The sequence below is a fragment of the Primulina eburnea genome, chromosome 8 (assembly GCF_022965805.1).
Source record: "Primulina eburnea isolate SZY01 chromosome 8, ASM2296580v1, whole genome shotgun sequence".
Lineage (NCBI taxonomy): Eukaryota > Viridiplantae > Streptophyta > Magnoliopsida > Lamiales > Gesneriaceae > Primulina > Primulina eburnea.
In genome coordinates, this window is record NC_133108.1 from 10,538,599 (window position 1) to 10,552,026 (window position 13,428).

The 13,428-nt window shown below is 30.2% G+C and overlaps 1 protein-coding gene across 1 annotated transcript; it reads right to left on the reverse strand.

The window, feature by feature from the left end:
* Positions 1-1,481: 1,481 nt before the first annotated feature.
* On the reverse strand, positions 1,482-2,189 carry LOC140837792 (auxin-responsive protein SAUR71-like). Its single transcript, XM_073203899.1, has one exon. It carries the CDS (start codon positions 2,098-2,100, stop codon positions 1,714-1,716), a length of 387 nt encoding a protein of 128 aa, XP_073060000.1. The 5' UTR covers positions 2,101-2,189; the 3' UTR covers positions 1,482-1,713.
* Positions 2,190-13,428: the final 11,239 nt, after the last annotated feature.

Sequence of the window (13,428 nt, forward strand, 5' to 3'; positions counted from 1 at the left end):
GGGTCAAAATGATTATTAAAACATCTTAAAATTTTAACGATAAATATTTGACTATTAATCTATTCTTATTTAATCCACTCAATCAAACACACCCCTAGTTGTCCATATTTGATTCTTATTAAAATTTTGATTAAGCGAATGATTGACAATTTATTTGATTATATATTTTTGTTTTACTTAACGTTTGATTTAAATTAAGTCGGATTTTAAAACTATAAATCATTGTATTATGAACATATTGATTTATATCATATATTTTTCGTTTTCGTATCCAGAGGCGAAGGGAGAGTACTTTTCACCCGGGCTTGGTCCAAAAAATTGTAAAAATTTATATGTAAATTTTTGTTTAATTTTGGATAAATATGATATTAGCCCGGATAGATCGATTTAAAATATTAAAAGATTTTAGAGTTTAAAATTCTAGTCCGAGTATAATCGGATTCCTGGCTTCGCAACCGATCATATCTCACAAATCAAACCACTCTCGCGGATTTGGTAGCCAACCAATTGCACTAAGTGCTCCATTGTATGATGTTTTCTCAAATGTTAAGATATTGACGTTATTTCCTTTCTGTTTTATACTAAATATACTTCAATTTATGGACAAATTTTATATATTAAATTAAATACATAAATTGGAATGTGACTAACATTTGTTTTATTGAAATACTTTTATTTTTTTAAGAAATAATCCATCAAATTTATTTTTATTACTGAGAATCGTGGGATCTGCTGATTATTGTAGTACAGAATCGTTATCCAGAGGTGTTTTTGAATTCATAGATTATGGTACTTTTGGCTGGTAGAATGTAATGATAAAAGATGTATATAATTTTAATTTTTTATTTAAAAAAATGGATTAAACAAATATAATTATTTACACCAAATGATGTTTATGTACAATAAAAAAATATATACGAATCCTGGAAATATACTCAACAGACAGAAAAACCACTGCCTCCCCTAAATTCGAGGAACTTGCTCGCTAGGACAATTTAATTTAAAAAAAGAAAAATATTAGGACATCCATTTACTAATTAAAAAATTTATTCATATTTGATATATATATGATATTCTAAAATATATTTGAAATCATACTTACAAAATGTGGAAAAATGGCGCAACTTGATTATTTTGTTTCTTAAAAAAATTGAATTAAATTGAAAACAATTAATCGAAAATATCGGTGGCCGTACAGTACTGAAAAACTGGTATTTATGGTTTGTATTGACGATTAGATTTATATCAGCAATGTAAATCTCACCGACTTCTTCTCCGAACATCTTCTCTTCGTACTTTTCGTATTCTACGTTTTTATTTCCAGCATTTACTACTAACTCTCCCATCTAGCATTTATTACCATCAGAATTCAAGTTCTTTTCATCAGATTTAGTGAATTTTGGTGAGAAATTCACTTAAATTTCACGTGAATGATAACAATATGTTTGGATTTAAATTAAATTAAATGCACTAAATCAGGATAAGAAGAAATCGATATTTACTAGCTCCCTCTGCATCAATAGGTAACAAAACAAGTTTGCCCAAAACGATATTCTTCGTTCCTCACTGACAAATTATTTACAAAACAAAAAGGAAAAGGGGGGAAATTAGAATCGAAGAAGAACTGGTCTGAATATAATTAATTACCCGTAGCTATCACCAGCAGCGGTAGTCTAATTTCAATTTTAATCGAAAGACGTTGTCGTTTGGCTGTTACAATTCATCCGATAGCAGGATCAGGAGCTCCTGCAGGTCACGCGCCTCGCCTCCGGCACCGAGGGCGTCGAGCACGCGCTCGAAGAGGAACACGTGGCAGGGGATCCGGAGCACGCCTTTCTGCTCGTAACCGTACTCCTGCGCCGATCTATTGAGAAGACTCATGAATATCGGGTGATTCAGGAAATCCGCGCTCACCACGAACCTCTCCATCTCTTCCCCGACGTACACCGGGAAATGCCCCTGCGGAACGCCTCCGCCACTCCTCCGCCGGAACGATTCAGCGCGACGCGGACGCGCCGCCGCCTCCCTCGATTCCGCACGCAGAGAAGAGTAGTGCGAAGAATCGGAGACCCTGGTCAACTTCCGTAGCAATTTCTTCATCTACAAAATATCGAAGTGGAAGATTTGGTTTCTAGTGAGAGGAAGAATTGGGGAGGAGAGAGGGGAGCAAGAGCACACCGATATTAATATAGGGGGCGGACGAAGGAAGGGTACAGGTAGCGTACTTGCCAGGTACAATTATTGTTGGTGGTTTTTTGGTAAATCAATATTATTTCAATAATACAATATAATACCCCAAAAACTAAATAAATAATATTATCAAAAACTTACGTGAGACGATCTCATATATCGTATTCATGAAACGATCTCTTAGTTAGGTTATCCATGAAAAAATATTATTTTTTATGCTAATAATATCACTTTTTATAGTGAATATGGATAAGGTTGACCCATCTCATAGATTAAAATCGGTTAGACGGTCTCACATGAAACCCATTCAATAATATTTGTCCTACATCATTAATTCTATCGCAAAAATTCATGTGAAAATTTGAATCTTATATGTCAAGATAGATTGTTGATTCGACCCGATTCAATTATGATATTTGTTATTTGGATCAACCATTTTTATAGAGGAGTATGTCTCATGTGAGACCGTCTCACGAATCTTAATATGTGAGACGGGTCAACCCTACCGATATTCACAATAAAAAGTAATATATCTAGCATAAAAAGTAATATTTTTTAATGGATGACCCAAATAATAGATCCGTCTCAAAAATACGATCCGTGAAACCGTTTCACACAAGTTTTTGTCTTTATAGAATCGTGAAATCGTTTCATAAGATGACATATCAAATACATTTTACAAAACAAAATTCTATCCTAACAATAATCATGAACTACATTTATAATCTATCCTAACATTAATCACGAGCGTTCGATTTACAAAATTCAAAATTAGAATTTATAACAGATAATTTTAAAATATCTGTTTACAGTTTTAAATAAACTTAATTCAATGCCAAAAATAATTAGCCACAAAAAATCTATTGTTCCATCATACTAGGCATGCTTATCGGGTCCACCGGACCGGTTCCGGACCGGTTCCTACCGGTTCTCGGTCCGGTGAGTTCGGAACCAGTCTGAACCGGTTCCAAGGAGAAATATTTGGAACCAATCCAAATCTAGACCGGTTCGGGCTCTAATAAACAGGTTCCGGTTCGGATCGAACCGGTTCAGAACTTAATTTATTATATTTAATATATAATTAAAATTAAAAATATTAAGGGACAATTTTTTATTTAATAATTCGGTGCAAATAAATGTGCATTACATTTAAAAAAATTTAACAAAATAACTTAAACATTTATTTTTACAATTGAACATCTAAAATTCATCACGATTTATTAAAATATATTTTGAATATTCTGGATCTTCGTCGGAGCTTGAGTTTTGAAATTCGTCGATCGCGCCAGATGTCCTATTCTTTTTTTCTGCAGCAAACCAATCTTGTAGGCATGTTAGCATGGAAAGTGTTTCTGGCTTTAAATTAGTTCTTTGATCACCAATTATCCTTCCACATACTGAAAATGCTGATTCGGAAGCAACACTTGAACTTTGAATTGGTAGGACATCTCTTGCGATTGCAGCTAACACTGGATAAAGTTTAGAATTTACTTTCCACCAATCAAGAACATCGAAATTCTCCGGCGTCTCAATATATTGGCTTAGATAAATTTAGATCTCATTGTAATTGGTTGTTGTCACCGATTTTCCTTTGAACTTTTGTCGTTTCAAACTTTGAAAGAAGTTAAGTGCTCCACTTTTGCTTTTATATGTCGGAATCTCCTCCGGCTGTGCGCTCGGTTCATCACATTGTTCACTAGCATACAAATCAAACAATTCTTGGAGAGAATGCGTGATTGACTTCTTTTGATCGTCAACATTCTTCCCAAGAAATTTAGCATAATATTCAAAAAAATGTCTAATCCTCCTTGATTTTGAGTAGGATCAAGTAATGTTGCTAAACCATGCAAAATTGGTATAGTTTCCCAATATTTTTTAAATTTATTTTTCATATTTGAAACAAAATCACGCATAACAGAATCATTACGATATTCAATAAATTTATAAAACATATTGAAAAGCAAAGGTAGAAACATCGTTGAAGTAGGGTAGTTAATGCCAGAAAATTTTTCGGTTGCTTCTTTAAAAATTTCTAACAAAGAAACACATTTACTCAAAATAATCCAATCATCCTCATTTAGCATCAAACTTTCTACCTCAATATTATTATAATATGGAGTAACTAAATCTTGAAAACGTAATAAAGTATGAAGCAAGTGATATAAAGAATTCCATCTAGTATCAATTGGAAGAGGAAATTTTTTAAATTTAATTCCGGTTGATTCGACTAGTGTTTTCCAGTCACGTCCATATCTCCTTTCACGTAATAATTTCCCACATAATTTGGACTTTTCTATAACAGTGGACATTTGCTCATCACATGCACATTTAACACATAAGTTGATAATATGACACGCACATCTAACATGAAGCAAATTACCTTCTAAAATTGGTTTTAATGAATCTTTAAGATATTTAATTGCAAGAGTATTGGCACTCGCATTATCTAACGTGATCGACATTATTTTATTTTGTATGCCATAAATCTTCACAACATTTAAAACATATCTAGCAATAGTGTATGCATTGTGAGACGATTCTAAATGATCTAGCGCTAAAATTCTTTTTTGCATCGTCCAAGTTTCGTCAATCCAATGACATGTAACAACAAGATATGATTCATATTTTAAATTAGTCCAAATATCAGTTGTCAAACTAACTTTACAAGAAATATTTGAAAGATGCGATTTTAGTGTTTCTTTATATTCTTTATAAATATCAAAACAATATTTCTTAAGTGTGTGCCTAGAAATATTGTGAAAACCAGGTTGGATAGTACTAGTAAATTCAACAAAACATTCTTGTTCAGCTAATATAAAAGGTTGACAACATTTGGTAACAAACTTTACGATAGCTTTCCTAGAAATTTCTTTTGTATTTGTGAAAGCTTTACCACTTGAAGGATTAATTTGTTGTTGTGTTAATTCCCTACCGAATGGTTGTAGCGTATCGGGGTCAAGTTTATGTATTTTAACTAAATGTTTTTTCAAAGTGCCGGTTCCACCGGAACCACCACCTGTTTTGTAAGAATACCTCGTTTTGCAAATTTTACAAACGGCAAAAGAGTTATTCGTACCTTGTTGTTCAATATCAAAGTGATCCCAAACTTTGCTTCGCTTTGCACGGGCCGTCGTCGTGCTCGTAGAAATTGTGTTGCTTGCTCGAGTAGACGATGGCGTCCCTACATCTTTGTTGGGGAGTTCCATAGGTTCTTCATCCTCGTGGCCAGGTTCGACTTCATCAAAGTCGGGGATGTAGCCATAATGTTCACCAAAGTCGGGAGCGTATTCGCCACCACCACCACGACGGTTTGAAGATGATGCCATTGAAATTCGAAATATATTGCTTGTAGGGAAATGAAAGTTGAGAGAAAATTGATATATGAAATGAAAAAAATGACTTGTATTTATAGGTGATTTTTGGGGGTTAAAAAAAAAATTTATTTGCAATTTGGGGGCCAAATTGAGATAAATAAACTGCAGATTTCAGTAGCAACGGCTACTGAAATCTGCAGTCTCCAAATGCAGCCATTGGATTGCTGCATTTGCAGCCCAAATGCAGCCGTTGGGCTGCCTTTGGGCCAACGGCTGCAAATGCAGCCGTTGGCCCAAATTCTATTTTTAAATTTTTTTTTTTAAATTTTAGAATTTCGGGTTATGGGTCCACCGGATCTGGTCAGAAACCGGACCTGGAACCGGTTCAAAATATGCTGAACCGGTTCAACCCACAAATTAAGCCATTGTACACGGTTTCGGGTCCGGTTCTCACATACCGGTTCCCATTCCGGGCTTATCGAACCGGTTCCGGGTCGAACCGGTCCGATAAGCATGCCTACATCATACAACGCGCAAGTTGCACCACTATATATATAAACTAGCGCAGAAGATACACAATATGTGAACAAGATAAAAAATTATTTTTATATATTGAAAGAAATTTAATAAATTTAACACATAACAAATTATTTAAAATATAATTTCAAAAATAATTACATATCTAATATTTTAAAAAATATTATCTAAAGATTAAAAAATTAGGATTATTTTAGGAATAGCAAAAAAAAAAAACACCGATGTAGTAATAAAAATGATGATATAATTATATTTTTAAATAAGATTAATAAGGTTTCACCAAATGAAGTAAATTTTCATCTTATCTATAACTAATATATCTTAATAAAATATTTCTTTAATTTTATAGATATATTTAATTGATCATATCATCCCTAACTTAAAAAATTATAGTAAATTTTTTTTTAAAAAAAAAGTTTTAAATTTTAATATAATATCTGGACCATTTTTTTTAAAATAATCTCTAAATTTTTCACCAAAAAATTATTTAATTTTAAAAAAATTAAATATATACCTATGAATAGCATGTCAAGGGACACTACTGTTATTAAGAAGAGATATAGAGATAGTAATTTAATTTCATGATTATTTTTTTAAAAAATGACCCCCACAAATTAGAGTATAATCTATTTTTTATTTGATAAAAAATATCAGGCAATGTTTTTTTTAAAAAAAAATATTTAACTCACCTATAACTATCACATGTCATCAACATTTCAAAAGTTTTAAAATTGCTAACAAAATTAAATGATTTTGATATCACTTTTACATAAAAATAAAAATCATCATAAAATTCATAAATTTAAAATTTACAAAAAAAATAAAAATAAAAATTATACATATGCACACATACCGTTGGGCGCTAGATAACATTGGAACAAATCTTATAATCAAAGAACCATGGACATATACTTTCATATCCACAAAAATTCATTTAATTAAATTTATATTTTACCCGTGATCGTATCCATCTAATTTTTCAAAGCCAAAAATATTACATATTATCTTATAAAGATTTTAAGGATTTAATTTTATAACATTTATGTTTATCTAGAATTTTTATCCTCAATTATGTGCTTATCTGAATTAATTTTATAATGATGGTATATTCGAATAAAAGAGGAAAAAAAACCTAATTTAAGATATAATATGATTTTACATGAATTCAAATAAAGCAAAATACCAAAAGAAAGGAAATAAAGTATTCTTATATTTCATTCCTTGAGAATATTGAAATTTTGGAAGAAAATCTATACAAAAGTTGATAAAGTTGAAGCCTCACATTTGAAAACTAAATATCTACAATCTTATCTAGAATTTTTGAATTTGACATTGGCTTCAAATAATTTGAGGATTAGGTTCGTTAAGAAAGATAAAAGACAACGTATGTGAGCAGCAACAAGGGGGAAAGGGAGAAAAGGCAGAAAAAACAGAGGCGTGAGAACTTAACTGAGGTAGAGAAGAGAGAAGAATGGGGAGGAAGGAGATAAGGGAGAGAACAAAACAAGTGAACAACAGTAAAAGAGAGGAGAGAGAAAGAAGACTTTACGCAAAAAATTGCACCAGAGAGGAAGAGAGACTTGGAGGAAGACGGAAGCTATTAGAGTTTAAGAGAGAAGAGGAAGACAACTTCAAAAAAGGAATCATGTCAATCACACTGAGATTTTCTTATTTATTCATAGATTTTATTCTTATAAATTCAAACAGTGTGTCTTTGCTTTGTTTTAATTTTATGGAATAAATTTTTTTAGGCTAAAACCATGGTAGGCCCAAACAATACTTTGTGTGATATTTGGTTTATTTTCAATATATAATTTTCTCGATTTTATTATTGATTGATATTTGTTTAATATTTTTGCTAATAGTCTAATTAACTATTTACACGTTTGTGGATTAATCACGAATCGGAAGATGATTGGTCAAAAATAGCAATAAAAAATGTCATCAACACATGATTAAACTGACTAAAAATGGTATTCAGTTTCAATACGTGGTTTTAGGTGAAAACTAAAATTTCACAAAGATGTAATCAATTTAGATATAATTAAATTCAATTAGAAATAATTAGACTGTTAGATTTAAATAGCTTTATTAATTAGAGAAATAATTTAATAAATAAATTGAGGATTTCACTGTGATTGCCATAAACTAAATATTTAATTGAATTTTAACACGTGTCAACATAGAGTTTGGTAGCGTTGTGTGTCTTAGTTCTTTATTCGAAGTTGAATCCATTTTTGATCTTTGGATGCGTCGTTTTATTACAGTTTTTTTATTTAATAGTTTAGATTAATAATTCATATATCATTTTATTTATTTATTTTGTCTAGCTTAAGTGAAGTGATAAAAATTCTAGTAATTAAATATTAGTCTCTGTGAGATCGATATTTGAACTCATCATCCATTTACTATAACTTGACATAGTCCGTTTGCTAGATTTATTCACAACGTTATCGTCGATCAAGTTTTTGGTGATGTTGTTGGGGACTAATTTATTTAATATTAGAATAAATTGATTTATTGAGACTAAATATTTTTATTTAATATTAGAATAAATTCTTTCTTGAGAGTAGAATTTTTTTTCCAAAAAAAGCATTTTTTAAATTTAATTTATTTACTTTTTATTTTATTGCGAGGTACTTCAAGATGGATCATCGGCAAGTATTCAAAAATTTTTCCAAGAAATATTCGGAACCATTCTATGTTTCTTGGAGGAGATTCAATGATTTGGCAAGCAAATATCAGTATCATGATTTGTCTAACTACATTCTTATTCGAATTTTCTATTTTAGTTTGGATGAGGCAACAAGAAGTTGGGTAAATTATGGAGCTTTAGCAACTGATAGTTACTTGTTTACTAGAGATTACAATGGTGCGATGCACTTGTTAAATGATATGGCAGATTTCGACTACCACTAGCATTGTGATCTCTTACTGCAAGGTTGTCCTCCACAATTCTTCCAGAATTTCGTGAACCAATCATTTGAGCAACAAGAAGAGCGTAATGCACATTTAGATGGAATCGTGATCTGGTTGGGGAATAGAGAAATAATTCAACAGAGATAAGTAAATTTTTTTAGTAAATTCACAACTCTATGTGTTTCATAGATGAGAAAATTGAGCTTCTAGTGCAACCAATTTCTAAAATCCTCCAAGAGAATGAAGCGATTTTTTTCCGATCAATTATTGACCAATCAAGTATGGGTGAATGATGACAATTGAAACAACCAAGGTTGGGAGAGTGATTCAAATCATGTAGAAACTTCACTTGAATCTGATCTTCCACAAGTATTTGAGCTGGAGGAAGAAGAATTCTCCGAGGAATTCTTATGCAAAGATGATATAAAAGTGAAGTTGGAGGATGTAGGGGAACACAAGGCGAAGGATTTGAACTCATATATTCAACAAGAAGATCCTTTATTTCCATCAATGCTAACTCCCGAACATTACATCCTCTACGAGCTTCATCTTAGATTATATTGTTCTTCCCCTAATAATCAGTTTATGTCGAGTGTTACTGGAGTGACTAGCATACAATATCAATATCATATCAAGCAATTGAGGACATACATAATCAAGACTCATATGTAATATCGTATGATACTTACTATGAGCATAAACTTCTCTTTGATGGTTTCTTCTCTACAGTCAAGCTATAGACAATTAATTTAGCGCTTATTGGGAGGAAACCCAGTGTTCTTTTTCTTTCTTTCTTTATTTAAGTATTTTTTATTCTAACATTTTATTTAGTTTTCTTTTATTTTATAGGTGTTGAATTCTTAGCAATGACTTGATTTGCAACCCAAGGAGTTGTCAAGATAATGAATTATCACTTGATTATTTCTAGCAGCATCTTCCCCAATGTTTATTCAAAGTTACAACAGTGTCAAGGAAGTGTTTTTGCTTTTATTTATTTTTACTTTATCATAGAGAAAAAGTTGAAGAGGGTCAAAGCTGGAGTATTGTGAAAACAAAACATGCTGAAGGAAGAAAAAAAAATATATGGGGGAAGATTAATGAAAGTAGAAGGAAGATGAAAAAATTAGATGTGGGATGATAAAAATCAATAAATTGAAGAAGATAAGAGATGAAGGAGTGCGCTGTATGATTAAATTATTTATTTACTCTCATTTTGAATCTCCCTACCTTTATTGTAGTTGTGAACCGTGACATAATATTATAAGTTTGAAAAGATTTATTGACCGAGCCATATTCCTCCAACATTTAGTGAAAAAATGTATAATAGAGAAGCTTATGTGGAGTTTTTTTTAAAAGAAATCAGAAGATATGAGTAGTTCTTGAACTAAAACAACTCTGAGAAAGATGAGCTTTGACTTCCTTATTTCACACGTCTCATTATCTTAATCTTTTCTAGTGAATACTTGAGTTTTGAAGTTGCAACAAAAGTGAATTTTATGATTTTTGAAATGTGATAATTTGATTGAGTGTGACGGAATTTGGAAGGTTGAAAAGTGTTTACTGTGTCATTTTTTTATGCTGAATCATTGATTATTCTTAATTTATATTTTTATTCTCTGATTTGTTCGAGGCCAAACAAATGCTAAGTATGGGGGGATTGATAAGCTCAAATATTATAAAGATTTTAGGGATTTAATTTTATAATATTTGTGTTTATCTAGAATTTTTATGCTCATTATGTGTTTATCTAAATTAATTTTATAATAATTGTAGATTTGAATAAAAGAGGAAAAAAACCTAATTTGATAGATAAGATGATTTTACAAGACTTCAAAAGAAACAAAATACCAATAGAAAGGAAATAAAATAATATTATATTTTTTCCTTGAAAATATTGAAGTTTTGAAAGAAAATTTGTGCAGATCTTGAAAAAATGAATCCTTACATTTGAAAAATTAAATCTCTCCAATCTTATCTATAATTTTGAACTTGACATGGGCTTCAAAGGTTTGGAGAATTAGGCTCATTAATAAAGATAAAAGGCAGTGTACATGAGCAGCAACATAGGGGAAGGGGAGAAAAAGCAAAAGAAAGAACAAAGGCGTGAGAATATAAGTGAGGTAGAGAAATGAAGCAGAGAAAACTAAGGAGGAAGTAGAGAAGGGAGAGAAAAATACACGTCAACAATAGTGAAAGAAATGAGAGAAACATAAGACTTTACCCAGAAGACCACTAGAGCGGAAGAGACGTGGAGGAAGACAGAAGTTATTAGAGTTTGAGAGAGAAGAGGAAGATAACTTCCAAGGGAGAATCACGCCAACCGCGCTGAGATTCCTTCTTAGATTTTATTCTTATGAATTGAAATTGTGTCTTTGTTTTTTTTATGGAATAAATTTATTTAGACTAAGATCACGATAAAGCTAAGTAATACTTTGTTTGATATTTGGTTTATTTTCAATAATTTTTTTTCTCATTTTAATGATTGATTGATGCTGGTTTAATATTTCTTGTTAATAGTCAGATCAATTATTTACATGTTTGTTAATTAATCACGAATCGGAAGGTGATTGGTTAAATATAACAACAAAGATTTCATCAACACATGGGTAAACTGAATAGAAATAATATTCGTTTTCAGTGTATAGTTTTAGGTGAAAACTGAAATTTCACAAAGATTTAATACATTTAGATCTAATTAAATTCAACTAGATATAATTGGACGGATAGATTTATATAGGTTTATAAACTCGAGGAATCTTTTAATAAATAAATTGTGGATTTTATTGTGATTGTCAAGAATAAAATAATTAATCGAATTTTAACATATGTCAATGTAGTAGAGTTTGGTACTGTTGTGTGCCTTAGTTCTTCATTCCAAGTTCAATCCCTCTTTGATCTTTGAATGCATCGTTTTTTATTACAATTGTTTTATTTAATAGTTTAGATTAATAATTCATATCATCTTTTTTTTAATTTATTTTTTAGCTTAAGTTAATAATAAAAATTATTAATTAAATATCAGTCTCTGTGAGATCGATACTTAGACTTATAATTCATTTATTATAACTTGACTTAGTGCACTTGCTAAATTTATTCTCTACCGAAATTAGCTATCATTACCTATACAAATTAAGATATATTTGTTATTGTTATGTTATTATTTTTCTTTAAAAATACATTAAATCTAAAAATAATAATTACAAACTATAACAAAATAATTACAATTCTTTTTTATATAAGAATTCAAGTTTTATTAAATAAAAATTAACTAAACTCAAAAAATAATGTCAACAAAAATAATCTGTATAATAGAACTATAAATAAAGCCAACTTTGCTCATAAAAAACAAATAATAATATCAAAATTAGTTATTCCGGATTTCTCAAGAGTGTTATATATATGTCTATATATATATATATATATATATATATATATATATATATATATATTATATATATATATATATATATATATATATATATATGAGTGAGTCTCATATGAGACTGTCTCACGGATCATAATCTGTGAGACGGGTCAACCCTACTCATATTCACAATAAAAAGTAATACTCTTAGCATAAAAAGTTATACTTTTTCATGGGTGACCCAAATAAGAGATCCGTCTCACAAATACGACCCGTGAAACCGTTATATATATATATATATATATATATATATATATATATATATATATATATATATATATATATATATATATATATATGATTTTTGAACTCCGATGCATCAAGGTTAAGCACAAACTAATAAGATATATTGGTTTTAAACAGACTTATCATATGTTGTTTTGTGCAAGGAAATTTGATTTTTCCTTGACTTTTTTCGCTGAGTCTGTTTCTCCACCAACTTGAAAATCATTTGGGATCATAGGATCTCACATTTTTCCTCGGTGGTTCTTGTATTATACTAACTAAAAGTTGTTCACTCGATCTACGACTTTAAGATTTGCAAAAAATTATGTAACAGAATCTAAACCAATCATTTAACGCTTGCAAAACGTTAGTATATAATGAAGAATGTATGCAGAGTTACATCATACGGAAAGGACAAACCGGCTGTTGAAATTGCACGGTGTGTCTAATTTTCATACTCTATTTCTCTCGATTTGAAGATCAACTCGCTACCATATCTTCACCTATTTAATTGATTATTATTATATATATATATATATATATATATATATATATATATATATATAATCATTCAGTGTAAAATATTTTCCAAACGTAGAATTTACTATTATTAAACAGATATTATTACTTCTAAAAATTGACATTCCTTTCCAGCAACGGACATCCAGAAAGTGGGTTAAAACTAGAGTTTGTTTAATATTTCCAACATACATTTTATATATTCTCAACCACCCGTAACATTTATTTAATCCAGATTTGTTTTGACAAATATAAATGGATTCGGTGAAGTACTCTATCGGCAATCAATTTTAATTTTGA